At 44.9% G+C, this 27513-nt stretch overlaps 1 protein-coding gene across 1 annotated transcript in view; it reads left to right on the forward strand.

The window, feature by feature from the left end:
- Positions 1 to 27513, forward strand: part of RYR3 (ryanodine receptor 3) — a 1291138-nt gene that overhangs the window by 1085433 nt on the left and 178192 nt on the right. The window contains 4 exon segments of the mRNA XM_029600192.1: positions 3637 to 3718; positions 6373 to 7604; positions 7606 to 7665; positions 23860 to 23918. Of these exon segments, the coding sequence (XP_029456052.1) occupies positions 3637 to 3718; positions 6373 to 7604; positions 7606 to 7665; positions 23860 to 23918 (1433 nt within the window).

A 27513-nucleotide genomic window follows, 5' to 3' on the forward strand; every position in this document is an offset into this window, starting at 1 on the left:
TCTTTAAATTATGTCTAATTTGTCCACTTAAAGATATTCTGCCTTTGGAAGAGTTTCGTTTAGTTATGCAAGCTATTGTACTAAGCTATCTAGATTACTGTAACTCTATTTAGGTCTGTCTAAATTGTTATTATACATTGGTACAATGTCTGAATCATATTTGGGTTAAAATGGGGAGCTCATGTTAAACCATACATGAAAGAGCACCAGTTGGTATCAATTGCTCAAAGAGTTCAGTTCAAAATATATGTTATTATGCATAAGGCTTTATATTCTGATTCCTATTGTCTTTCCAAAAAGATAAGTTGGTATGAACCTGATGCGCTGGGAGTGGACCCTTGGCCTGGTGCAGGATTGGTACAGCCCTCCGGTCAGACCCGGAGAGCACCTGCCACCAAGAGGCGGAGCACAGGAGGAAGAGGCCAGCTAGAGCTTCACCAACAGCACCCCGGGGTTCCCTCAGGTTGAGCCCTTGGTTACCCGGGCCGCCTGGTCTTAGGTGGGCCTCATAGGGTCTCCTAGAGAAAAAGTTCAAGGGAGTGCCCACTACGAACAAGGGTGCGCAGTCAGTGTTCAGATAAGGAAGTCCAGAAGTCGCAGGAGGCCAAAATACAGTGTCTGAGTATATAGCGAGAATCAAGGCCAGAGTCTTGATGCAGAATGGTCAGCCAGGCAGGGTCGGTAGCAGAGGTCAGTCCGGGTGTAGTCAGGTCAAGCAGGAGGTTGAGTTCCAGGTAGAGGTCAAGTCAGGCAGCAATCAGAGAGTAGTCGGTGTTCCAGGCAGAGGTCAGTACCAGGCGGCAGTCAGATGTGATCGAAGAAACAGGTGGAGATCGGTTCCAGACGGCAAACAATGAAATCACAACAGGCAGAGGTCAATTCCAAGTGAAAGTCAGCTTAGGATAGCGAAAAACGCAGCCGAGGGGCAACTCACCCATGGAGGAAGGGAGAAGTTGCTAAGGCGACTCCTGAGTGCCAGGAGCTGCCTTTTATAGTTATCCGGGGCTGACATCATGTGGAGGGGCCGGCAGTCCTGTCGCGCCGCGGGCCCTTTAAAAGGAGGGAAGGAGCGCCCACACGCACGCCTAAGGTTCTGCCCCGGGAGGATCGCCAGCAGTGTCTCCGGCGCAAAGCAAAGGCCTGCAGCGGGAGGGCAGAACGGACGCGCCTGGAGGCTCTCCGAAACGGCTCCCCCGTCCTGCCCCTGAGCAGGGCTAGCTCCGGAACGGCGCGGGAAGGGAGGTAATTCGGGTCGGTCGCGAGTCCTGCGACCGGCTGTCGCAACAAACCTGCAAGGCCTATTTAATCTTCCTTTTGTTGCAAGTTCCTTCTGTGAAAGACTTCCATCTGCAGTTTTCTAAGACAAGAGTATTTTCAGTAATAGCACCACCTATGTAGAATGCATTACCAACTGAAGTTTGAGAAGAATTAGACTAAGTTTTGTAATAAAATAAAAGCAATGTTATTTGCTCGAGCTTCAGCTGGTGCATTACATTGGTACTGAGCAGCTTAATATTATTATCATTTAAAAATGTGCCTGTATGTATTTTTATGTTAATGGTGTTAATTCAATATGTTTTTATTTCATTTTAATTTTAATGTTATGCATATGTGTATGTTATTATTTGTTCTATTTATTATGTATGTCATGTGTGCCACAATGAACATAATTGGAATCATGAAATATAAACTGTATAAATTAAATAAATAAATATGTCAAACCATACTGTCTGATGATCACTGGTGCTCAGGTGGACAGCTACCTGGACATTAGAGATGCTGTCTCCATTTGTGAACATCAGGTCCAGTATCGCTCCTTGCCTCATGGGTTCCATCACCATTTGTCTCAGCAGGGCCCCTCGAAGGGGATCCACAACTTCTCTGTTTCTTACAAATTCTGCAACAGGAATACTCCAATCCACATCTGGCAGATTCAAATCTCCAAGGAGCAACACTTCTTTCCCTTCCATATATGGCCTATCTAGTCTGCCTATCCATACCAGCTACTCAGCCCTACAATCCCTGCCACTTCCTCAGAGATCCCCTGTGCTTATCCCATGATGTTGTAAATTCATATACTGTACTTGTCTTCATTATCTCCACTGGAAGGCTGTTCCTTGCACCCATCATCCTCTCTGTAAAGAAATATTTCATTAGGTTTCTCTTGAGTCTACTCTTTTCACCCTCATCCCATGACCTCTTGTTTTTGAACCTCCTTTTATTTAAAAGAGGCCCACCTCCTCTGCATTGATACACCATTCCTCCTGGGTATACATGCTTAGATCTTAACGTTTATCCTCATATGCTTTAGAACCAAGACCATTGACAATTTTAGTAGTCTTCCTCTAGACCAACTCCATCTGATTTATATCCTTTCGAAGGTTTGATTTCCAGAACTGTACAGTTTTCCAAATGAGGTTTCGCCAGAAACTTATACACCTCCTTTTTTCTGCTGACCATTTCTTTTTCATCTTTCTGGTTTTTGACATCTACTTATCCATTTAGCCTTTGACACGATTGACCATAAAATCCTTCTTTATCAGCTCAGAGAAGCAGGCTGAACCTTATTTATCTGGATAAATTTATGTGGCCACTGCTGAACATCAGTGCAGACTGGAAAAAATGTAGCAATGCTTTGAGAACATTATCTGGCTATTTTGCCTGGACAAAATTTAGCTGGATAGCAGAGGGAAATATTCAAATCTTGGTGTTACGGGTCGTGGATCCCTGGGCCAAGGGGGAGTTGGCGCTGCCTATGGGGAGAAGCCCCACAGGCCCCCTCCATTGGCTGGCGAGGCCGGAAGGGAGCAGAGACCCCGCTGGAGCTTCACCACTACCAGCCCTCGTTCCCCTCAGGTTGAGCCTTTGGGTACCAGGGCCGGCTGGACTTACATGGGGTCTCTGGCACGGTTGAAACTGGCAGTGAATCTTGGGGTCCGAGGTACAGGCTTGGGTCTTGGCAGGCAGCAAAACGTGAGGTCCGGGGTACAGGCATGGGTCTTGGCAGGCGGCAAAAATCGTGGTCCGGGGTACAGGCAAGGGTCAAGTCCAATGGCAGATCAGAATCCAAAGAAGACACAGAACACAGGAACAGGAACCTCCGGGGAGCGGAAGCAGGAACCAAGAAGCCAAGGCAAGGTCTGCAGGTCAGGCCTTGCCTAATATAAGCTGGAGCATAGCATTAGGAGGGAGGGGCTGCAGCACCTCCCGCTGAGGTCCCTTTAAATTCTTAGAGGCGGGGCACGAGGGAGGACCCAGGCTGTGTTCGGCCATGTCCTGGTCGGAAGGAGTGCTGGCGGTGGCTGTCGGGCGGGGAGTCTGTGCGGGAGGAGCTCGTCTGCCACGGCTCCCCACCGCCACCAGATTCCTGGGGCCGCACCACAGTGTAAGTAAGTGTAGGGGGCCGGTGACGGGCCTCCATGCCCGGCTCCCATAGCACTTGGGTTATATCCAGATAACTCCAAAAGTTAACCAGGCAAACCCTTTGAATACTGACCTCTGTATAATTGTATGCATGAATCTGTGTTTGCAGCTGCTTCCCTGCCACAATAGTTTGCCTTATGCTATGTATACTCGCTGATTTAGCGAAATATTCATAACTTGTTCTCAATCTCTGTGCACTGTTCCATGTTTCAGGACTCCAGTCAGATCGAGCTTCTGAAGGAACTGTTGGACCTGCTGCAGGACATGGTGGTGATGTTGTTGTCATTGCTAGAAGGTTAGGACTCTATTACTTTTATCTAATATTCTAACAGTTTTAATGGTATTTGCTGCATAACATCTAATGTGCTGCATTGATATATCCTTCTAGGCAGGTCATATTTTTCTATTCTAATGCTTTTGCTCAGCTATCCATCCCATTACTTTCACATCACTATCCATCCTCAAAAACATGGTTATACTTACAGTTCCCACCCCACCCTTAATGATATATCTCCTTACAGCTTTCATTCACCACCCCCAAAACACAGCCTCTGTTTACAACTCCCATACTCTACTCTTAATTATTTGGCCTCTGCTTATAGCTCCTGAACCACACTCTCAATAAAGCCTCTTCTTACAGATTTCTCCCCTGCCCCACTCCCTCTCAAATAGCATGACCTCTGCTTCCACACAATAGCACAGATTCTTCATATATTTATGTATAGATCTCAGCTTTGATCACAAAATAGAAAACTACAGTCCTTAGGATGGGCATCATGACTTCCATGGGCTAGTGATCCTCAGACATTAAGCAGTCAGTGCCTGTGGTAGAGATGGGATAAGTACTTCCTTCATTCACTGATCTGAGATCTAAATCTCTGAAAGTGCTCAGAGGCTGCAGTTCCACCTATTTAGAGATCACACAACGTGGTGATGTTAATGTTTTTCTGAAAGAATTTAAAAAATGCACTTGGTGAAAACTGATGGTAAAAACCATGTTATATCCTATTGGAAAAGGTAAAAAAAAACAAACCACAAAGGAACCTCAAATGAGGAGAAAGCAAATATCAAAAAACAACAAAGAATCCCACACAGTAGAATTGCTGAAAAATATTATTTTTAGGAAGAGACCACCATATAGATGTCTGGTGTTGCAAACTGGCACTGCTATGTGATTCAATGGTGTTTGTTATAATCATCAGTCAGCAATTTGAAAAAGTAGTGTTTTTGTTAAGCATATTTTATCTATCTTGCAAGTACAAACTTTTTAGGGTCACTTATCTTGAAAAACAGTCTCTCAGATGTAAAAAACACCTGACACCAGCAGTGTTTTTCGAAACTGTAGAAAAATCTTTTTCACGGGTGACAGGACTCAAAATGAACTTCAATAAAGCTTGCATGAAGGTGCGAGGCAGGAGCACATCACTTTCCCAAAACACTGCCAATGTCGGGTGCTTTTTACATCTGAGAGACTGTTCTTCAAGATGTGACCTTAAAACTTGTTTACTTGCAAGGTGGATAAAATTTGCTTAATGAAAGATTACTATTTCAGATATCTAACTGATGATTATAGCAAACTCCATTGAATTGCATATCAGTGTCAGTTTGCAACACCAGGCATCTACAAGCAGATCACTTTCTAAAAAAATGTAATATATTTCAGCAATTCTTCTGTGTAGGATTCTTTGTTCTATTGCATAAAGTTACAATTTTACACAAAGGGTACAGGGGTTTGAAATGATAGCATGATGGTTCTAAATAGGTAAAGATCCAGTTCTATCTCTTGGATATGCATGCGAGTTTTTGTATATAACTATATTCACAACCTGTATTGATGGATTAGGAAAAGTCTAATTCTATCTGCCAATGAGGGAAGGGCATTGTGAAGGTCAGTTTTGATATGAAAGGGATAATAAAGTAGTTATTGTTCTTTCTTTCTATTATAGTGGCATGCAGGTTTATAATCGGTTAAATAATTATGAAGACAATTTGAGAACTAGCCAAGTAAATAAATAGTTACCTGGCTAGATTGCCTGGATAAAAATTCTCCCCCTTGCTGTGGCTAAAAGTAAATTCAGACTTTCATATTACATGTACTTTTAGCAACAGAGGGGGTATGCTTAGGTCAGGGGAGTAAAAGGGAAACATAGATTTGCATTTTCAAATGCAGGTGCACTGTTTTACCTCCAATCTGCCAACCACAGAAATAGCAGATACAAGTATTCACAAGTGCTTTGTATGTGTGCATCTTCTGGGCAGTTTTCAAAGAGAAACCACCCTGGTAAATATGCTATTTCAAAATTGGACAAGCAACCTGATTTTTTTTTGCCCTAAACTTAAATCTAGCCTTTTGAATGATATAATTTCAGTATAACTGTCATTGGGACATGTGAATAATGTCCTCCTAAATACAGTGTTCTCTAATAATAATTTTTTTTACACATGAAGGAACAAGGTGGGGTGTTAGAAAATATTTTTATATATCAGGGTTATTGTGCTTTATTTCAAGTGTACTAGAGAAAGACTAGATTGCATGCAAAAAAAATCCTGCTTGATAGAGCAATTTTCAAAACTATCCACATTGGTGCAAGTTTGCGGGTACTTTTACCCATGGACTTTGCACCAGTTCTCAAAGGGACAGTATGGGTGTATCTTCCCTTGATACCTGTCACAGGAAAACAAACCCACAGAAATTTGCACCTGCAAATTTGCATCAACCACCCTAATACTGCTTCTATACAATGAACTTAAAAAGTGTGCACATTATGAAACAATGCACATACTTACAATCACATGAAGGACAGGCAGGTTTCAAAATTGTCCTACCCACAAACTATGCTTTTTCTCAAGGAAAGCAAAATATGTTTATTGTGTTCTGTTTATGATTGGTAGTAACCTGTAGTAGCAGCAGTACAACATGTTAAATATTTTTCTTCTCTATGAATCTAGGTAACATTGTGAATGGAACTATAGGGAAACAGATGGTTGACACCCTAGTGGAATCTTCTAGCAACATGGAAATGATCCTAAAATTCTTTGATATGTTCCTCAAATTGAAAGACCTAACAAACTCAGACACCTTCAAAGAGTATGATCCAGATGGGAAAGGAATCATATCAAAGAAAGAATTCCAGAAAGCCATGGAAGGCCAAAAGCAGTATGCCCAGTCAGAAATTGAATTCTTGCTCTCTTGTGCTGAAGCAGATGAAAATGACATGTTTAATTATGTTGAATTTGTAGACAGATTCCATGAACCAGCTAAGGACATTGGGTTTAACGTGGCCGTCTTGCTGACTAACCTGTCTGAGCACATGCCACATGATCCCCGTCTTCAGTCACTCTTAGAGCCAGCTGACAGTGTCCTGAGTTACTTTTCTCTATACCTGGGACGCATTGAGATAATGGGGGGTGCAAAGAGGATAGAACGAGTCTACTTTGAAATTACTGAATCCAGCAGGACACAGTGGGAGAAACCACAGGTGAAAGAGTCCAAGAGGCAGTTCATCTTTGATGTGGTTAATGAAGGTGGAGAGCAAGAGAAGATGGAACTTTTTGTGAACTTTTGTGAGGATACCATCTTTGAGATGCAACTTGCCTCCCAGATCTCTGAATCTGATTCAGTTGAAAGACCGGAGGAAGAAGAAGAGGAAACTTACCATTTGATGGAAGCAGGAAAAGAAGAAGAAGAGGAAGAGCAGTCCATTGGGTCTGCATCAGCTTTTACTATCACTTGTAAAACTTTGAAGAAGAATGTTTCTGACTTCTTCAAGATGATCACTTTTAAAAACCTAAGGAAGCAGTTTCGCAAGATAAGGAAGATGACCATGAAGGAGTTTGTGAAAGTTGTCTTTTCCTTCTTCTGGATGATGTTTATAGGAATGTTTCAGTTTGTTTTCACCATAGTATGGGGCATCTTCCAGATTCTCTGGAACACAGTATTTGGAGGTGGCCTAGTAGAAGGTGCCAAGAACATAAAAGTCACAAAACTTTTGGGGGATATGCCTGACCCAACACAGTTTGGAATTCATGAAGATGTCCTGGAAGCAGAAAAGGCCAGTGTTCTAGAATATGCAATTTCATCTGAACAGGGAGATGCAGAAACTTCTCATGTTTTTGCTGTGCCCACTAAGAAAGAAGGAACTAAGCATGGACATGAGCCAGGACTTGGTGATATTTCAGAAAATCATTGGCATTGACAGCCCCACCACTTTGGAGAGTGCTGTTCGAAGGAGAAAAGAACAGGTGAGTTATGTGCTTTGCTACCAGATATAGATATAATGTGCATATATAATATTCATTATTCTTTGTTTCTATGGCTCTGTCATCCTGCACAGAAGTGAGCAACATCTGAATGCATTACATGATTAATAGCTGTCCTCTCTGCAAACAGATTGCTGTTTTATGTTTTGTTTTTAAAATTCAGCCAATCTTTCCTTGCTGGAGCTCATGAAGGTGAAGAACTAACATAATTATCTAAACCAAGCAAGGAACGATGTTCCCCACAAACAGCTTTGCTAATACACCTTAATCCAGTGCTGCAGCACTTCGGTACAGAGATTCCATCAAACACACACACATGCACATGACTCTACCGGTGTACCTCAGTCCTGCTCTACAGCATCCCAGCAGCCCTTGCTATTTCAGGACTAAGAGCCCCCCAAACCAGTGACAGTGCTAAAACTAAGAGGTTTTTACATACACACACAGCTTTCTAAGGAATCTGCTGTGCACTAAGCAATGCAAGATTCAAAGTGTAAAGCAGAAAAATAACCATTTGTAGACGGGAAAGGCAACAGGATGAAGCCAGGGTGCTCTTCTCCTGCTACCTCCCAATACTGGGGGGCAGAGTGCAATGGGGGCTACGATGGGAGGGGAAGGGTGAGAGCCTGGCAGAGAGGCTCATTCAGGTGAGCGATGTAAATCAGATGACTTCCAGGATGGTAGGTCACTTTAGGAGGGGAGCCTGGGGCCCTGTCTTTATGGTGCCAATTTTGGCATCCAGAAATGTGGTTAAATTTACTTTGGCAATATAGCCAAGGTAAATTGATTGCACCTTTTCACATAGCATGATAATGACTAATGAGGTCATTACAATGGTAATTGTTTCTTTAAAATACATAGCCACATTAAAAGTTAACATAATAATGTTATTTTTAAAGCAATCATGTTCAAGGTTTAATATTACATTAAGGGCCTTATTTCCATTCGTTAATCCTGCTCTGCAGCACTTCCTGCTGTACCAATATTGCGACGCATGCATGTTAGGATTCATGGGTTTCGTGGACCCTTGGCCTGAGGTGAGGTTGTTACCACCTGTGGGGAGGAGCCCCACAGGTCCTCACTTTTGGGAGGTGAGGTCAGGTGCAGCAGGATATATTGTAGTGTGTAGAGGAACAGAGCATCCCACGTCGCAGCCATGTGATCGCAGGAGCAAGTAGGGAGAATACTGTGGGGGATCCCGAGGAGTGGGGTGAGAGACACAATTCAGAGGGAACCCACAGTATACAGGCTGAGCTGGAGATGCAAGTGCCAGAGCAGGAACCTCCGAGAGAGAAGCGCTAGGCAGGCCCCGAGGAGCGGGGAGCGCGAGGCAGGAAGTTCAGGAGGTATGCTGCAGAGACAGTCCCGAGGAGTGGAGCTGCATAGCGAAGGAGACTCTGGTGTGATGACATAGGCCGTCTCGTGGAGCGGGGAAGCCCAAGTCGAATCTCCGAAGTAATGACATAAGCAACCCGAGGAGCGGGGCTGCGCATGATGGAACCTCTGATAGAGAAACGGAGACACTACCCCGAGAAGCGAGGAGGTGCCAAGTATAGTCACTGGTGTAGACCGTAGGCACTGCCCTGAGGAGCAGGGAAGCACGGACACAGTCACTGGTATAGAACATAGACACTGCACCGAGGAGAGGGAAGCGCGGAGTACAGTCACTGGCGTAGGCACTGCCCCGAGGAGCGAGGAAGCGCAGGGTCGAGTCTCAAGAGTAAGGCAGTTCTGGAAGGCAACTCTGAGGAACAGGGAGGCCACAGGCAGGACCTCTGTAAGGCGCAGGGCTAGCCCGAGAAGCGGGGGAAGCCTGGAGACAAGGTCTCCAACTGGAGCACGAGCAGGACCCCGTGGAGCGGGTACCCGAGCCAGAGTCCAGAGTCGCAGGTACATTCCGGAACAGGAACCACGGGTCCCAGGATACAGGAGCAAGCACCAGTAGTGAAGGAACTCATTGCCAAGTCAGCTAGCAAGGGGTGAAGGCGGTGCTTAAGAACCCCGACCTGGTGATGTCATCAGTCGGGGACGCCCCTGAGGTTCCCGACATTGAGTCTTCAAAGGAGAAACTGGTGGCGCGTGCATGCCTAGGAAGGCCTGGAGTCGGCATGGATTGCAGCAGCAGCCCGACCGCCATGGGGAGCCTTGGGAAACCGGAGGTATGCGGCAGTAACGGCTAGCCCCAGCTGTGAGCATGCCCAGAGAGGAGAGAAGGGCAGCACATGACATGACGTGATTCCCAAGAAGGCTCAGAATTCTCTAGTGCCTCTGTTTTTGTTCAGAGGATGAACAATCCACAGGTCTTCCATCTGATCCCTCCCCTCAGTAGCTTAGTAATGCATCTCCTTCTGAGGATATATTCTATCTCACCTTTGTGCAGAAGATGGCTAGTGAAATCCCTTTTCAAATTACAAGAAGATTAGAACAGAGAAGATATCTTAGACTTACTCAGGCCAGTGCAAGAGTATTAGACTCCCTAGGTGAACCTTTCATGCCCCCTTCCCCCCATACTCCTGCCTATTGCAAGAGCTTAGTCACAACTTCCCCTTTCTCACCTACTCAGCATCCACCTCTCACTCTCTGCCAAAATCTACATTCTTCTCCCTTTGCACCCTGTCCACAATGCTTATCATCCCTTTTCTCTGTCCCCCTGTCCAGCATATCTCTTCTCTTTTCCCCACACAGCATACTTCTCTTTCTTCCCTTTACTCCCTACTCAGCATGGCAGCATCACTCTAATCTCTTTGCTTCCTTTTTTGCAGTATACAGGATCTTCTTTCTCCACCTGTCCAGAATCATCTCTCTTTCTGCATCCCACCCTTACCTGCCCAGGACCCTCTTTCCCTAACTCCCCCATCCATCCGCTACCTCTCTGTCTCCATCACCCACATTTATCCAGCATCCATTACTTTCTCTCATGTGGTGCTGTGTATTAAAAGTGGGTAGGTGGCACCTGTTTTTTGCCACCCCCAGAAATGTTAGTGTCCTAGTTGACTACCTGGTTCTCCTAATGGAAAAACTGGTCATGGACTACCTCAAGTACATTCATGTACCAAGGCAGGTAGTGGTTGTCCCAGGGTACAGGCTGCTTTAGGAGCTTTAAGCCAGAATGTGGCAAACACCTTTATCCATTCTTTCTGTTTCAAGGAAGTTGGATCTTAAATACAGCCCTCTCTAGGTGCTCTGTGATACAATTAGGTTTCCCAATCTCTGTTGTAGTAGAATCAACTTTGAGAAAAGTTAAGTGTTCCCAAAATGCATTCAGATACCCTTTTATCAAGGAGTACTGTAACCTCACCCCAGTGTGCAAGTCCAGCATGGGTGGGTCCATAAAGTTATTTGTCGCGTTAACCTCTGCGGACGGGGAGTTCCATACGTTAGCCCTGGTGGACTCTGGCGCCAGTGGCAATTTCATTAGGAAGAGCCTGGTGGAACACTTAAAGATCCCACAAGTTCGTCTTCCAGTTCCTTTGGTCATCTCATCAATCCAAGGGAAACCTCTTCCGGAACGTGTGACACATACCACGGTTCCCGTACAGTTGAGGGCTGGGGTCCTTCATCAAGAGCAGATGCCGTTCTATGTTTTGGAGTATTCCATACCTCCGGTCGGCCTGGGCCTTCCCTGGCTCCAGGAGCATGCTCCCCAGTTCAACTGGAAGAACCTGCAGCTATCTCGCTGGGGGCCAAATTGTCACGGCAATTGCCTCCAAACAGTGATCCCAGTCTCATGTTCAATTGCCTCCACCAGTCTTCCAGGCCTGCCGGCCTCCTATGCCTCAAACGCGGATGTTTTTTCAAAACAAAAGGCCGAGATACTTCCATCTCATCGATCGTTCGATTGCGCCATCATCATCCTCCTCCCTGGCACGGAGCCTCCTCGGGGATGCACCTATGCCCTCTCGCCTGCAGAGACACAGGCCATGACAGAGTATATCAGAGAGAATCTGGAGAGGGGCTTCATTCGAAAGTCAACGTCCCCAGTAGGGCCTGGGTTCTTCTTCGTCGGGAAGAAGGATGGAAGCCTTCGCCCTTGCATTGACTACCAGGGCCTGAATGCCATAACGGTCAAGGACCATTACCCTTTGCCCCTCATCTACACCCTAAAGCCTCTTCAACTGTTACAGAATGCTACAGCAAGGTGTCTCACTAAATCCAACAAAAGAGATCATATAACACCAATTCTAAAGAAACTCCACTGGCTCCCAGTCAAATCTCGAATCCTGTTTAAACTTCTATCAATCACCCACAAAGCCATATTCAACAACACTCCACTGGACCTCAGAATCCCTCTTCAGCTTCACACCTTTTCCCGACCGCTAAGATCAGCACAAAGAGGAACTCTACATGCACCTCCCATGAAAACATCTTTAAGTAAAAGAGCTCTATCCACAGCAGGTCCCAAACAGTGGAATCTGCTTCCTTCGGAGCTAAGGCTGATACATTGCCCCAACACATTCAAAAAAAGACTCAAAACATGGCTATTCGGTCAAGCATTCCCTTAACTTACTTAGTCTTCCACAGCTCCCATAGACTGTTTTCATACTGTTGACGTCCAGAACCTATGCTCATGTTTTTACTCAACAATAAGAAATGTCTCCCTCCTCCCCCCCTCCACGAACAACCTTCCTTCCCCCTCCCCCCCCCATTAGCAAACCTCCCTCCCCATGCGCTAGTTTCGCTCTAATAGTGCATACTGCTACTGTTCCTAGTTATGTTATGTTATATTATCCAAGTTGTTCACTCCCTTGTTCATTGTAAGACATATGTTGTCATTGTTTTCTACTTGTTATAATGTAAACCAGAGTGATAAGTAATTCTGTTACCTGAACTTCGGTATAAAAAAAGTTATAAATAAATAAATAAAATCTCTGAGCTCTTCGATCGGCTGCAAGGTGCGAGGATCTTCTCCAAGTTGGATCTCCGAGGGGCCTACAGCCTGATCCACATCAAGGAGGGTGATGAATGGAAGACGGCCTTCAATACCCGAGACGGCCACTATGAGTATTTGGTGATGCCGTTCGGGCTCTGTAATGCTCCAGCGGTGTTCCAGAACACCATGAACGAAATACTCCGCGATCTTTTGTATAAGTGCGTGGTCGTGTACCTGGACGACATTTTGATATTCTCGGACTCCCTGACCACTCACCATCAGCACGTCGTCCAGGTATTGCAAGGCCTCCGAGAGCATAGACCATATGCGAAACTTGAAAAGTGCCTTTTTGAACAGGAGTCTCTTCCCTTCCTGGGGTACATCGTCTCAAGTGAGGGATTCCGTATGGACCCACAAAAGCTGAAAGCCATTCGGGAATGGCCGCAGCCGTCTGGATTACAGGCACTCCAACGGTTCTTGGGTTTCGCCAATTATTACTGATCATTCATACCGCATTATGCGTCCATCATTGCCCCGATGACAGCCCTGACCCAGAAAGATGTGGACCCCATGAATTGGCCTCCGGGAGCGGAGGTCGCCTTTTGTCGCCTCAAGGAGGCATTCCTGCGACAACCGTGCCTTCAGCATCTGGATCCGCAGCGGCCGTTTGTCATCGAAGTGGACACGTCCTCAGAAGGCGTGGGGGCCGTTCTGAGTCAGACTTCTGAAAGTCATAAGCTACACCCATGTGCCTTCCTCTTCCGCCAGTTCTCTCTGGCAGAGCGGAACTATGCCATAGGCGAAAAGGAGCTCTTAGCTATAAAAGGTAGCCCTAGAAGAGTGGCGCCCTTGGCTAGAGGGGGCACAACACCAGTTTACGGTCTACATAGACCATAAAAACCTAGAGTACCTACATTGGGCACAACGATTCAACCCACGGCAGGCACGTTGGGCCCTATTCTTCACCCGATTTAATATTATTCTCCGTTACAGACCTGCCGGGAAGAATATCAAGGCCGACGCCCTATCACGTGTATTTGAGTCTACGGAGAATTCTGATGAACCGCAGTTCATCATCAAGCCGTCACGCATCCTTCTGTCTGCCACCACAACCATCCCTCCCGGGAAAACTCTGGTCCCGCCGCACTTGCAGAAACAAGTCCTGGCGTGGGCTCACAATTCCCGCTGTTCTGGTCATCCAGGACAATCCCGGACCTTACATTTATTTGAACTCCATCTAGGGTCATAGCCCAAGTAAAGTTAAGCAGCCCCGCCAGACCCATCACTTCTGGAACCTCGACTGCCACTTCCTGAAAAGATGGTGGAAATAGGAGTAAGTTGCAGGTGTTCCTGCACTAATAAATGTTATGGCTTTCCCTATACCCACACTCGTATCCATCGGAACCGCTCAAGGTAGGTTTTATGATTAGCCTGCTCACAAAAAAGGCCCTGACACTATTTCTACAATGAAAAAGAGCCCATCCTGACACAAATAGACCCATTTATGGTTGCCCTTTCCCAGGCTTTCCATGATTCAGTTGGCAGAAAGCAAGGTTTTGGGGCTCCATCAGGGCCAGTGGAGCATAAATGAATATGCCATATAGTTTGACCAGTTAGCAAATGATCTGAAATGGAATGAACTGGCCCTGTATGCTCACTTCCAGTAGGATCTAGTGGCCCACATCAAGAATGAATTGGTTTGGCTAGAACTCTAGCCAACCTAGAGACCTTGTAAGGAGAGATGAATAAACCACGGTAGGAAACAAACAAATAGGAGTGGTTTATTCATCTCTCCTTACATTATTAAGTATCACTCTTATTTGTCTCTCTCCTGAGGGCAACCTTCAATAGTAGGGCATGAAGCTGTGCCTGCATTGCTTGTACTGCCTCCATAAGGTTCTTCAGGTATTTGGGGTCTACAAGAAGCATCTTCATTTTAGCCATGCCTCTGTTTGGGTTGGTCCAAACTATCATGGCCTGCTCTGCTGAGGACGGAGAGAAAGTTCTGCACCTGGGCAGTGGCATACCTTAGAAGGCTGGGTGGTCTAGAGCCAATATCTTCTGCCTGAAGCAGTCACTTTGCAGGTTGAGCACTTGTGTGCAGGTGGCCATCAGGACTTACCAGGCAGAGGCTGGAAACAAAAATTGGAACAGGACCCAGGAACAGAGCTGAAATCCCAGAATTGGCGCCGAGGACCAGGAACAGAGCAGGAGACAGGATGCAGCAGGAACTAGAAACATACAGGAAAATAGGCCAGGCAACAACAGGAACATAGAGAAAACTCTATGAGGACTATTGGGCCAGCAAAGATATGTCAGGTAAGGGCTTATTATATTCAGCCCTTGATTTGGGCCATACCTAATACTGGTCCAATAAAGAGCCTCCAGAGACAGGCCTCTCTAGTGCTATTTTAGCTTCATAATTTCTTCAGGTGTCTGGCTGAACCAGAGTCCCTGTGGCTCCACAGCAAGATCCTCTGGTCTTAAACACTCAGGAGTGCAGGCTCAATCCCATCTACTCCTATGATGCAGGATCTGGTGCACTGGATGGCCCGCGCCATTTTTAAAGATAGCGCCGGCCATCCAGTGCTCCCTCCTTGTGATAGGGGCCGGCCAATGGCACGGATACCCTGTAACATGGTAAGGACAAAGGGCCATCGGTGCCATTTTGATTAGTGGCAGCCGACGGCCCGAAAGCGGGAGATCGCTCCCAGGACCCCCACTGGACCACCAGGTACCTGTGAAAAGTTTTTGGGGGGGTAGGGAGGGTGGGGGAAGCTAAGGGATTAGTTTCAAAGGGTCGGGGTGGGTTTAGGGATTATTTTTGTGTGCCGTTTTTCCCGCCCTCTCCCAAAACGATAAGAGAACCCCACGAACAATATCGTGGGGTTTTCCTATCAGTTTCGGGGAGCCCCTGATTTCTGACGATTTTGAAAATATCATACGATATTTTCAATCGTCCAAAATACGATTCACATCCCTAATATTTATTTGTATCCTATTGGACAAGTCTCGCATTCTCTTGGTGTCATGTACTTTATATATGCTGATGGCATCCACATTTTTTATCTCCTGTGATAAACATGGCAGTTTTTCTCTACTGTTTTTACATCATTGTTTAGAAACTTTAAATACTTGGTTACTCAGTAATTGTCATTCAGTGTGCAGAAAACGTCTTTGCCATGGATTGGAAAACATCCCCCAAAAGAAGATTTAAAGAGTTTAACACATAAGGGTTTTCTGCTGCCATATCTCTTTTAGGCATGTAATTTAGGGGTGATTTGGGATTCTCAACTGTTTTTTAAGGCACATATTAAAGATATTGCCAAAGTTGCATTTTTCATGTTGAAGATGCTACGCCCATTGCGATCAATCTAGCCACCATGATTACTGTGATGGTTCGTTTAATGGCCTACACAAAATTCAGTTACGAGTACTGCAGCGAATACAACATGTTACAGAAAAATAATTAATTACGTATGTATCACAAAGTGTCCATATAACTCCTTGTGGGAACGAATGGTGATTTTCACAGGCCTGGAGGCAGAAATTCAGTCTGACACCAGAGTTTCTTAAAACATGAACTTTATTCACAGCTTCAATCATCTACACAGCAGACTGTCTTTACCTTCAGGCAGTGTACTCTCTACTCACAATTGTGCTGCTTCGTCTCAGCTCAGTGTTTGGACAGTGTTACGTATAGGAGATGCCTTCCTCCCGGAGACCTGGACCTAGACTGGTTATCCCCACCTGGATCCCAGCTTTTATTCCCCAGTCTGATTACATACTCTGAATCCCACCTGTCCCTCAGGAACTTGCCTATAGAGCATACTCTTCTTAGTGGATTTAAGCTGGTCCTGCACAGGTAAATAGGGGAACACTAGGGGCACTGCCTCACATACCCCTCCCCTCAGCTTGGACCCATTGGGCCAAGCGTCTCTACTCCCTCCTGGATCCCATCAAGGAGAATCCAAGACCTCACAGTCCCTTTCCTATGGTTTCCACCAGCTTTGATTGGCATAGAGACCTCATAGCCCGCGCACCCCCCCCCCCCCCCCCCATTTCTTAGGGTTATCCTCGACAGTGTCATGACTACCTCCCAGTGTGCCATTTATGCAGTGCACATCCCAAGTCCTTCAATTAAGTCCTCTGCTGTCTCCAGGTTGGAATTCCAACCCGATGGAACTATATGGAATGACTGGGGAACCACCAGTCCTGGTTCCTCAATAACCAGCTGCGCCCAATTTCTGGATTCTGGTATCAATGATGTAGAGCCCCTCCTTGGCTCCTTTGTAACCTCAGTAGCTAGAGTCTCTACAGCGCCATCCTCTAGGCTCTCCTTGGTCTCTTCCTTGAGGTTCTCCACAGTGCATCCCTCTGGGTTCTTCATGGTTTCCTCTTCTGTAAACTCTGCAGGCCTCCCTCTGGGCTCTCCGCATTTTCCACCTCTGTACACTCTGGCCACTCGCAGACAATGATCGCTGACTCCTCTGCAGCCTCACTCACTGGGGTCTCCACAGTGCCACCTTCTGGGCTCTTCATGGCATCTCTCGCTTGCCTTTCCATGCCCTCCCCCTCTGGGCTTCTCACAGGAGTTGGCTCTGGACTCCTGGTAGTGTTTGGGCACCCTACAGGGTCTTCTTTGGGACCTCCTGTAGTGCCAACTTTCAATTTCTCAACATTGCCTCCTCCTGGTCAGTCTGTGTTGCTCTCCCTAGGGCTCTCTGTGATCCCTCTCTCAGGGTACTTCACAGCCCCCTTCTCTGAGCTTCTCACAGGAGCAGTCCCTGAATTCCCAATAGTGTTTGGGCACCCTGCAGGGTCTTCGTCAGGACCACCTGTAGAGCTATTCTCTGGCCAATTGGTGTTGCAGCCCGCTGGTCATTCTATAGTGCCCCCTCTTGGGCACTCTGCATCACCACTTTTTGACAAGGCCACTTCCAAACAGAAGTTGGCTATGGCCTGGTGTATTTCCTGGGCCTGGTTTTGCTCAGCCCAGGTCCTCTGACTCCTTGCAAGGCTTTCTTGTAACCTTCTATCTCCCTCCTGGAGATTCCGGATCAGGGCTTACCAGCTTCCTTCAGTCATGCTCTCAGAATGCTGTACTCTGGTGTTGCAGTAGCCTGGCAACTCCATTCCAGGTTTCTCATGACCGTACACCTTCCTTGCAGAGTGGCTTGCTTGCTTGCTGGAAGAGGGTCCCACCTGGTTTGCATTCATCACACTCACAGCCCACTCTGGCAGTTTAAGCCCTGCTGTGCCAGTGTTCCTTCCTCTTTTCTTTTTTCTCATGGCAAAAAAAAAAAAAAGGTTAAAAAAAAGTCTGTATAACCAGCAATAACTAAATTACTTTTAATTCCCTATCTGCCTCCAGCCAGACTTCTCCTGTTAGTTGGTATAAACCTACCACTTTCTGACTATCCATGTAACCATGCCCAGTTGCCCACACACAGTTTCTTCTCTATCTGAAACTTTAAACTTTGGGGGGTTTTTCTTTAGTGCAGCTTCTGAGCCACACCCTTTCACACAAATAACAGTGTTCTGTGCATCCCTGACTTCTGTACTTTGTTTCAGACACTTTCTTGTAGGCTGTTTTTTTTCCCTGTGCAAAGCTTTAGAAAAATTCCATGCATGACACCATATGTGGGAATGAGTGGTGATTCCCACAGGCCTGGAGGCAGAAATTCAGTCTGACTCCAGCCTTTCTAAAAACATAAACATTATTCAGCTTCAGTCATATATACAGAAGTAGACTGTCTTTACTTTCAGACAATGTACTCTCTCTATACTCACAGTTTATTATTTATTTATTTAAAATCTTTTGTATACCGCTTATACAGACTAAGATCTAAACAGTTTACATAAAGTAAACAAACAAAATTTAAAAAAACACCAAGATAATGAATACTTAAAATAAAGGTTACTTTAAAACATAAGACTGGGTATACATTAAAATACATAACATAAGCAGAAAACAGTTAGTTGATGCATGATGTATTGAACGCAATGGACCATAAATAGATTTTTAGTTTTTTTTCTAAATTCTTTGGGGTTAGTCAGTACTCTTAGAGATACTGGGATAGAGTTCCAGAGAGATGGTCCTGCTATTGAAAAAGCTCATTTTCTTGTTAGGTCAAGCCTGGCTGTTTTATAGGGATGTAAATCGTTTTTTGACGATTTAAAATATCGTCCGATATATTTTAAATCGTCAAAAATCGTTAGGGCCATGATACAATACCAATTCCCACGATTTATCGTCACACTAAAACCCCCTAAAACCCACCCCCGATCCTTTAAATTAAATCCCCCACCCTCCCGATCCCCCCCCCCAAATGCCTTAAATTACCTGGGGGTCCGTAGCGGCGGTCCGTAGCTTAAATTACCCCCCGCTGAACGACCAGCGGGGAGTCCCCCGCTGAACGACCTCCTGCAGTCGATCTCCTGCCGGCGCCATTTTCCGTACGGAAAACGATTTGCGGCAGGAAATCGCTCTCTGACCCCCGCTGGACCCCCAGGAACTTTTGGCCAGCTTGGGGGGGCCTTCTGACCCCCACAAGACTTGCCAAAAGTCCAGCGGGGGTCCGGAACGACCTCCTGCGTCGAATCGTTTTGGTCTATGGCCGCCGCCATTTTGCGGCGGCCATTTTGCAAAATGGCGCCGGCTGAAGACTACACGATTCAGTATGCCGGTTTTCCTGCTCTCCCCCTTCCCCCGATTTAGCTACGGACCGCCGCTACGGAGGTAATTTAAGGCTACGGAGGTAATTTAAGCTACGGACCGCCGCTACGGACCCCCAGGTAATTTAAGGCATTTGGAGGGGGGTTCGGGAGGGTGGGGGATTTAATTTAAAGGGTCGGGGTGGGTTTTAGGGGGTTTTAGTGTGCTGTGTTTTAGTGTGCCGCTGGACCCCCAGGTAATTTAAGGCATTTGGGGGGGGTTCGGGAGGGTGGGGGATTTAATTTAAAGGGTCGGGGGTGGGTTTTAGGGGGTTTTAGTGTGCCGGCTCACGATTTTAACGATTTTCACGATACTTTACACACCCAAACGGCAACAATACGATTCCCTCCCCCTCCCAGCCGAAATCGATCGTTAAGACGATCGAGGACACGATTCCCATCTCTACTGTTTTAACTGTTTTTATCAGCTGACTGTAGCTGGTACAGAGGTTGGTATAAGCATAAGGATGTGCATAGCCAGATGGCAGCAGGGTTATGGATTAAGTTGAAAATTAATGTTAATATTTTATAGTGAATATGTTGTCGGATTGGGAGCCAACGGAGATCAAGGAGAACTGGGGTAATGTGTTCTCTGGTTTTGATATTTGTGAGAACACGAGCTGCAAGCATTTTGAATTGTAGCGGGTGAATCGATGTATCTGGAAGGCTTAAGAACATAAGAACATAAGAAAATGCCATGCTGGGTCAGACCAAGGGTCCATCAAGCCCAGTATCCTGTTTCGAACAGAGGCCAAACCAGGCCACAAGAACCCAGGCTTATCTATAACGAGTTGCAGTAGTCTAGTCCTGAAAGTATAAGGGCTTGTAAAACAGTTCTGAAAGCAACAGGGTATAGCAGAGGTTTTAATCTTTTGAGAAGACTGAGTTTATAGAACTCCTCATTGAAATTGCTTTCATAGGCTTCTGAAGCGAGTCCCACGCTATCTAGAATGGCGGCCTTGACTTTCTGGTATGTGACCTTCTACATTGGTGGTTTAGAAGGCATCTTGACTACTCCCACTGAGTAGATTCCCCATCTGTCCTCTTGCCAGCTTGCCATTCAAGCTGTGTGTTCAAAATTTTTCAGGATGCCATTAGGAACTTCTCCTGGGATCATTTTGTCAGTGACACAAGAAATGGACTGGTTACAGCAGTTTGCACCACTTGTGCTATCTAGGTTATCACTATATGCTGCTGCATGATCTGCTCTCACAATGCCTTCTGATCAATTTGCATTTGTAGGATGCTCTGTAATTGTTGCTTCCCTGTAGCAAAGACCTTGGTCACCTGCTCCATCTTTCCATCTTTCCTGCTCCATCTTTCCATCTTTCCTTCTTACCATGCTGCCTCCAAACTACATATCTCTCCTGGGAAAGAGGGGGATAAAAAAACCTGCTGGCCTTACTCATTACTTAACCCCTGACTACACAAACAGAACTTGCCCCCTTGGCCTGTTTGCAAAGGCTGGGTTAGTAAAACTGGAAGGCCCCAGAAAAAAAGAAAAAAATTCTACAGGTTTTTTTTCCTTCTGATGCTGTGGCTGTGGGCTCTTGCCTGTGCTTCCTGCATAGGCAAGAGATCCCACTGCTAACACCATATGTGATAACTTGGGCCATACCGGCTTGGAAACAGCCAGAGAAATAAAGTGGCAGATTCTGGCTGTTCCTTAGGTGCCGTTTTTTATATAGTGGAAAAAACAAAATCAAAACAATCAGTGCAGCTCACCTTAAGTTTAGGTAATACACAGTTTTAAACGTAACAAGTCTTGGCGTACAATTGGTCTCTGTCTGCTTTCCGAGTCCTCATATCCTGAGTTCTTATACTCTGGTGAAGCACTCTTCCCTTTACCAGGATTCCCTGTGGGTCTGGATATTCAGGAGGATTGGGCCAGACAGCTGTACCCGGTCCCTTAAGGTAGTCTGAGGGAGTTTCTTATAGACTCCCTCACATGAGGTATTTTGTAATTATGAATATGTATGGCATGTTTTTTGGGTTTTAATTGTGTTCTTTTAATGTATGAATAATTATGTATTTTGAAGAATGGACTCTGCTCTGAATAATGAATTCCTTGAATTTATGTGGAATAAACAAATCCTATAGAACAGGAACCAAAGACATATCTCTGCCAAGTATTCAGGAGGATGGTAGATCAGATGCCAACAACAGTCCATGTAACCCATTTCACATGTCTTCACATGCTCAGTGGGCACTAATACTTCAATGAAACTAACATCTACAACCATTGTGAGTCAAAATGAGAATATCCAATGATCTCATCACATCTCTGACATAGTGGTTAAATAAGGAACATCTTTCAAAAGGTCAATTCTTTCATCAACCCCAGTTTCAAGAAATTCTGATGACAGGTGCTTCCAATTTTCAGGCTGATTCAGTAAAGTCCGCGGGAGAGCGAGCGAACGCCCGCTCTCCCGGCGCGCACACAGGCCACCCGCCTGTGCGCGCGATGCAGTATTTAAATTAGGTCCGGCGGTAGAAACGGGCAAAAGGAGCAGCGGCTGTCAGCGGGTTTGACAGCCGACGCTCAATTTTGACGGCGTCGGTTGTCGAGCCTGCTGACAGCTACAGACTCGGAAACCGGACGCCGGCAAAATTGAGCGTCCGGTTTTCGACCCGACAGCCGCCGGCCGACTTCAAATTTTTGTTTTACTTTTTTTACCCTTCGGGACCTCCGACTTAATATCGGCATGATATTAAGTCGGAGGGTGCACAGAAAAGCAGTTTTTACTTCAAGGAAATGCCCCAAGTCTGTTACTTTCCCCACACAGAAGGGTACTATGTCCCTTGCCTATCAGTCTGAGGCTTTCCAGGTGAATAGGGGTGTAGTCCACTGTACCTCAAACGGGGTGGCTAATTTCTCTTTAGATGGGCTGCTGAAGCCATAAAAGCACAAGGAAAAAAAATGCCCCTTCACGCAGTTCAAATTTGCTTGCCTTTATCTCTCAGTAGTAGAGCTTCTGACTGGGGGAATTCCAGTGGAAAGGTAGAGTTTGTATCTGCTTTTCACACTCTCCTCCTTCTGCTGATCTGGATCACGTAGCTGCTGTACTTATATCAAAACATATACTTCTGTCTCTTGGCTTTTTCAAGATCCTGATGTCACTCTCTCCCCTTCTAGTCAGCAGCAGGCTTTGGTTGACTTTGCTGTCTGAGGAAGCTGGGCAGAAACATTACTGAACACACTCTTCCCTCCTTCTTGTTTCCTTTTCTCTCAAGACTAATGGCTCACTCCAAAAAAAGAACCAGGAAGGCTCCTGTGAAGAAGTTGATATTTTTTTTCTTGTATATCCCCTCTGATAGGCTGCACATTTACTGATGCATTTTCCTTGAATATACTGATTCCTCATTAGTTCCACTAGCAGGTGATCCCTTCAGCCAGTCCCTGCAACTTTTGATTCAGGCTGGCTTGTTTTTCCTTGATGAGTTAACCCTTGTTTTTCCTTGATGAGTTAACCCTTTCAAACTGCTAGTGCTCTGTAAAAGCATAGATTTCCCAGCAACAAAAGTCAAAGTCCTGGGTGACAAACGTCAAAGTCTCTCATTCATTTTACTGCCAGCTATAGCACACTCATACAGCACCCTACAGATTTATTTATTGTCTGGATCAGTTGCTACAGTCCATACTTTATTAATTGTCCCAGGGCTGCATTCTACAGCTCCAACACAAGGTAAGCTCAGGGAACTGCGACCCTGACACACATGCAAACCTCAACTTGGGAGTGCCCAGTTGTATGGCTGATATTATCCTGCTTGTCCAAAGAGAAAGCTAAATTGCTTACCTGTAATAGGTTTTCTCCATGGATGGGAATATATGTCAGCCACACAATCCCTTTTAGAGTTGAAGCTTATCTTTCTATTAAGGCTGCTATTTTAGGTAAATTCTACTCTCAGAAAAAGCAGCTGCAAGCAACCATGTATACTTTGTATCCGCAGCAAGTTTCAAAGCAAAAGTATATGCACAGTTTGCTTTAAGCATTGGTGCCAAGTCAATGGATAAAAAGTATGTGCGGCCTTTATCCTAATGCAGTTTGAAAATTGTCCCTTATGAGATAGATACTCAGATATTAATTTTTGCAGGATATTCAGTGGTATGGCTGTGCCACTGAATATACTCAGCTATCTAAAAGTTAGCCAGATAAGTCTGTCTGGTTAACTTGAGACCTGCTCAATTGCAGGTCTAACTTATGCAGCTAAGTTAGCTGGATACATAACCATGCCCCAAAATGCCCCATCCCACCCACCACTTGGATGGTTAACTATTTAGCTGGATAGTTATCTGTCTAAGTAGTGGCCACTGAATGCAGCCAAATATTCAAACAGCACCACTTATCCACATAATTCCCTGGCTAAGTGGTGCTGAATATCATCTTCCAAGTGTCTAATATGTCACGAAAGAGAGGTACCTTGTAACGCAGAATAACGATACGACAATACATAAAGATTGCAATTCTCATCTAATCTTCCTATATGTAGTTAGAAGCACTGGCTATATCTATATTAACTGTTTTTTAATATTAAGTGAGGTTTTTTTTATCAGTGTTATAAAAAGAGGTCACTTTCTTGTGTTTTAGGTAGTAGAAATTGCCAGGAAGAAGGAAGAAGAGTCAAAAGTGGAGACTGAGAAAGCAGAGTAAGTGACTACATTGTACAGGTATCTTACTTTCATTCTCTGCTTCCTGCTCGTAACAAGAAGGCCTCTCAGAACGCAGGGTTTGAGAAGTTCAGTGTCCTCCCTGTGTGCATGCTCTGTATTTCTGCCTACTACCAGCATACTTCCGGTATAAATTATTTGGCAGTTAATTTTCAAAAGGTTTCCATGTGTAAAATCAGGATATGTGTGTAAGTAGCATGTACACTATGAATGCACGATCATTTGAAACATAATAGGAAATGTCAACTATATTTCCTATTTCATTTCTTTATATTTTCAAAATAAAACAAAAACATTTTTTTTTCTTATTTTGTTTTGGAAAAAAATGTTGAGGAAAAAAAACAAGCCTCCTCGAGGCTTTCATGAGGCTTCCCTGGGGCCTTCCTGGGACCTCCCTAGGGCTGCCCCCCCAAAACGTTGCCAGGGCCCAGGAATATTCTGACCCTCACTCCAAAAATGTTGCTGGGGCTCTGGGAAGTCCCTGGATCCTCCAAACCCCCTCCAGAAAAAGGTGCTGGGGTCCAGGACCCAAGGCCTGGGATTCCTTCAACCCCCCTCAAATAAACATTTCTGGAGCCCAGAACTTCTCTGACCCTCAAACTTCCCGAAACACTTCCCATAAAGGTGTCAGGGAGCTGGGAACCAACCCAGCCCCCACTTACCCCAGCTATGGAGATCCTGGTCAGTAAAAAGGGCAGGAGGCATGCTTACTCACCTCTTGACTCTCAGTTGTCCCTTTCAAATGGCGCTGTCCAGCCCAGAGACCGGCACCGTAGTGACTTCAAAATAGCGCTAATTGGTTGTACGGCCATATAAAAAGACAGGAGTACAACAAAATGGCGCTGGCCAGCCCTGAAACCAGTGCCATTTTGACATTATTATGATGCCAGTCTCAGGGCTGGCCAGCGCCATTTGTAAGAAGTAACTGAGGGGCAGGAAGCGAGTAGGCATTCATTCTGTCCCTTTTACTGATCAGGACACCCATGAATGGGGTAAATGGGGGCCAGGGTGATTTCTTGCCCTAGCACCTTTCTTGGGGTTACGGCAGGAGGGTCAGAGGGCCCAGGGGATGCCCTGTTTCATTTTTGTTAATGTTTACAAGATTTTTTTAAATGTTTATTTCGATTCAGTAAAGGAGCTAAATCAAAAAACATTAAACCACACTAAACCTGGAATCCCCACAGAAAAAATAAAAAGAACAAAATTTTGAGAGCTGCATGCCCCTAGTGTACATGTATACAGTATATACTATTTTGCAAACCTCACAAGTACATGATTACTGCATGTCACATATAAATATTGTGTCCTTAATGTTTCATGTTTTATTATGAATGTTCTTGTTGCGCCGGGAGGTGGATCCTTGGCCTAGTGCAGGATTGGTAGTCTCCCTGGTCGGACACAGAGAGCGCCTGCCACCAGGAGGCGGAGCACAAGAGGAAACAGAGGCTAGCTGGAGCTTCACTACTAGCAACCCGGGGTTCCCTTGGGTTGAGCCCTTGGTTACCCGGGCCACCTGGTCTTAGGTGGGCCTCACAGGATCTCCTTGAGAAAAAGTTCAGGGGTGTGCCCACCACGATCAAGGGTGCGCGGTCTATGTTCAGGCTAGGAGTCAGAGGTGCCAGAGAAGGCCAGAAGTGAGTCTCTGAATGTATGTATAATATCACCCCATTAGGACACAATTAGCAATATTGAAATATAGCGATTTTAACATATATATAATCAAGTATCATCATTTTTTAATGTTAGAATTTTATTACAGATGTAATCTTCATACAGAAATTTATCACACATTTATAATTTTTATATTATTTTTACACAATCTTTAAAGGAACATATGGACACCATATATCATACACCAATATCCCTGATAAATAACCATAAATATCCCCATACCTAAAATCCAATACAAACATTCATCCATCCACATTCATCCTATTATTATAATTAAAAACCCATCCCAACATTTTTATTGCACCATATCCCAACTTTTCAACATATATTGTTCCTTAATTCAGAACACGAGTATTCTAGAGGCTCTCAACTCAGATCCACGATCTTCACATACTCGATATTTTCAAAATTCATCTTTCACTTCTTAATACTTTGTAAATCCACCTCCCCAACAAGGAACCTCGTTTCGCCAATCAGGCTTCTTCAGGGGTTGTCTTTTGTAATACCCTCTGATATGTGCTTTCACTCTCAATGAGAAAAACAATCCCCCGTTGTCCCGAACCTTCAAACGTTTCTTACATCGATGTCCAACACTTCTCTCTGTAATGTCTTATATCACCAACTCGTCTCATATATTCACTAAATATCTTCCAATAATGTCTCGAATCAAATTTGTAAAACATAATTCACATTATGTGAATAGCGATTCTCAAAAAATGCCGACGCTCAACGTATTGCCGTACATGATGAAGTTTTAGGAGAATGATACGCTTCCAGTGAAGAATTTAGAACAGCGAGGGATAACGAAATAATGTGAATTGTGTTTTACAAATTTGATTCGTGTTTTACAAATTTGATATCATTAACCTGCCAACCTCCTCCTGTTTTTAAACTTTTTTTATGTGTGTGCTACGAACTTTCTAGTGAAATACTTTGTTAAAAAAAATTTTTCTGTCAATATGTTTGTGACATCCAACAATATTATAGTTATGATGTATAAACCAAGAGTAATCTTGGGGAAGTTCAAAAATGTTTCCAAGCTGTTCTGAAATGTGTCCCCACCACTACATCTGAAACTCTTTTGACATAAAATTGGTCTCTAGATCCATCTGTTACTCGTCAAAGCCTACTTAAAAGTCCTCCCCAGGAGGAGGTTGGCAGGTTAATGATTATAATATGCTTGTATGTAGCAGGAGTGCCTACAAGATTGTATGAAACCCCAACCAACTCCTTTAAAAAAATGTTTTGAGCACTAAAAAATAGTGGTTCCTCTTGCGTGTAGGTTATTAAAAGTTCAACAAAAAAACGTATATAGCAGTGAACATACTCTGATTCTAGACAGAAGAATATACCCTTAGGATAGTACAGTGATCGAACAGTTTGTTCAATTTCTTAACTCAGAGGTTAGCCAGCTAAATGAATATTTTGGGAACACATCCAGCTAAATTCTAGCCGGCTAATAGGTTAGGAGCTAGAATTTAGCTGGATAAGTTAGGGGCATTCCAGGGGCATAACTGGGAGGAGTTGAGTTAGCTGGGTAAGTTAACCAGCTAACTCTGATATTCAGATGATTTTACCAGCTAAGTCTGATCAGGCCAAATTGCTGTCCTAAAGTTAGCTGGTTAAATTTAAGATAGCCAGCTATAATCACTAGTGGAAAGATATCCGCGCTTTCGTAGACTCCTGTCCCACCTGTGCGATACAGAAGCTGCGAGCTTGATAGCTAGTAACTCCTTATCCCCGATACTATAATTATTCTAGGCAACAGAGAATTTCCTGGAAAAGTATGAGCATGGCATGAGCTGACCGGAGTCAGTGCATTGACTAAGCACAGCTCCCACCGCGATGTTCAATGCGTCCACCTCTACGACAAATGGACGAAGCGGATCAGGGTGATGAAGAA

The sequence above is a fragment of the Rhinatrema bivittatum genome, chromosome 4, assembly GCF_901001135.1.
Source record: "Rhinatrema bivittatum chromosome 4, aRhiBiv1.1, whole genome shotgun sequence".
In the NCBI taxonomy this organism is placed as follows: domain Eukaryota; kingdom Metazoa; phylum Chordata; class Amphibia; order Gymnophiona; family Rhinatrematidae; genus Rhinatrema; species Rhinatrema bivittatum.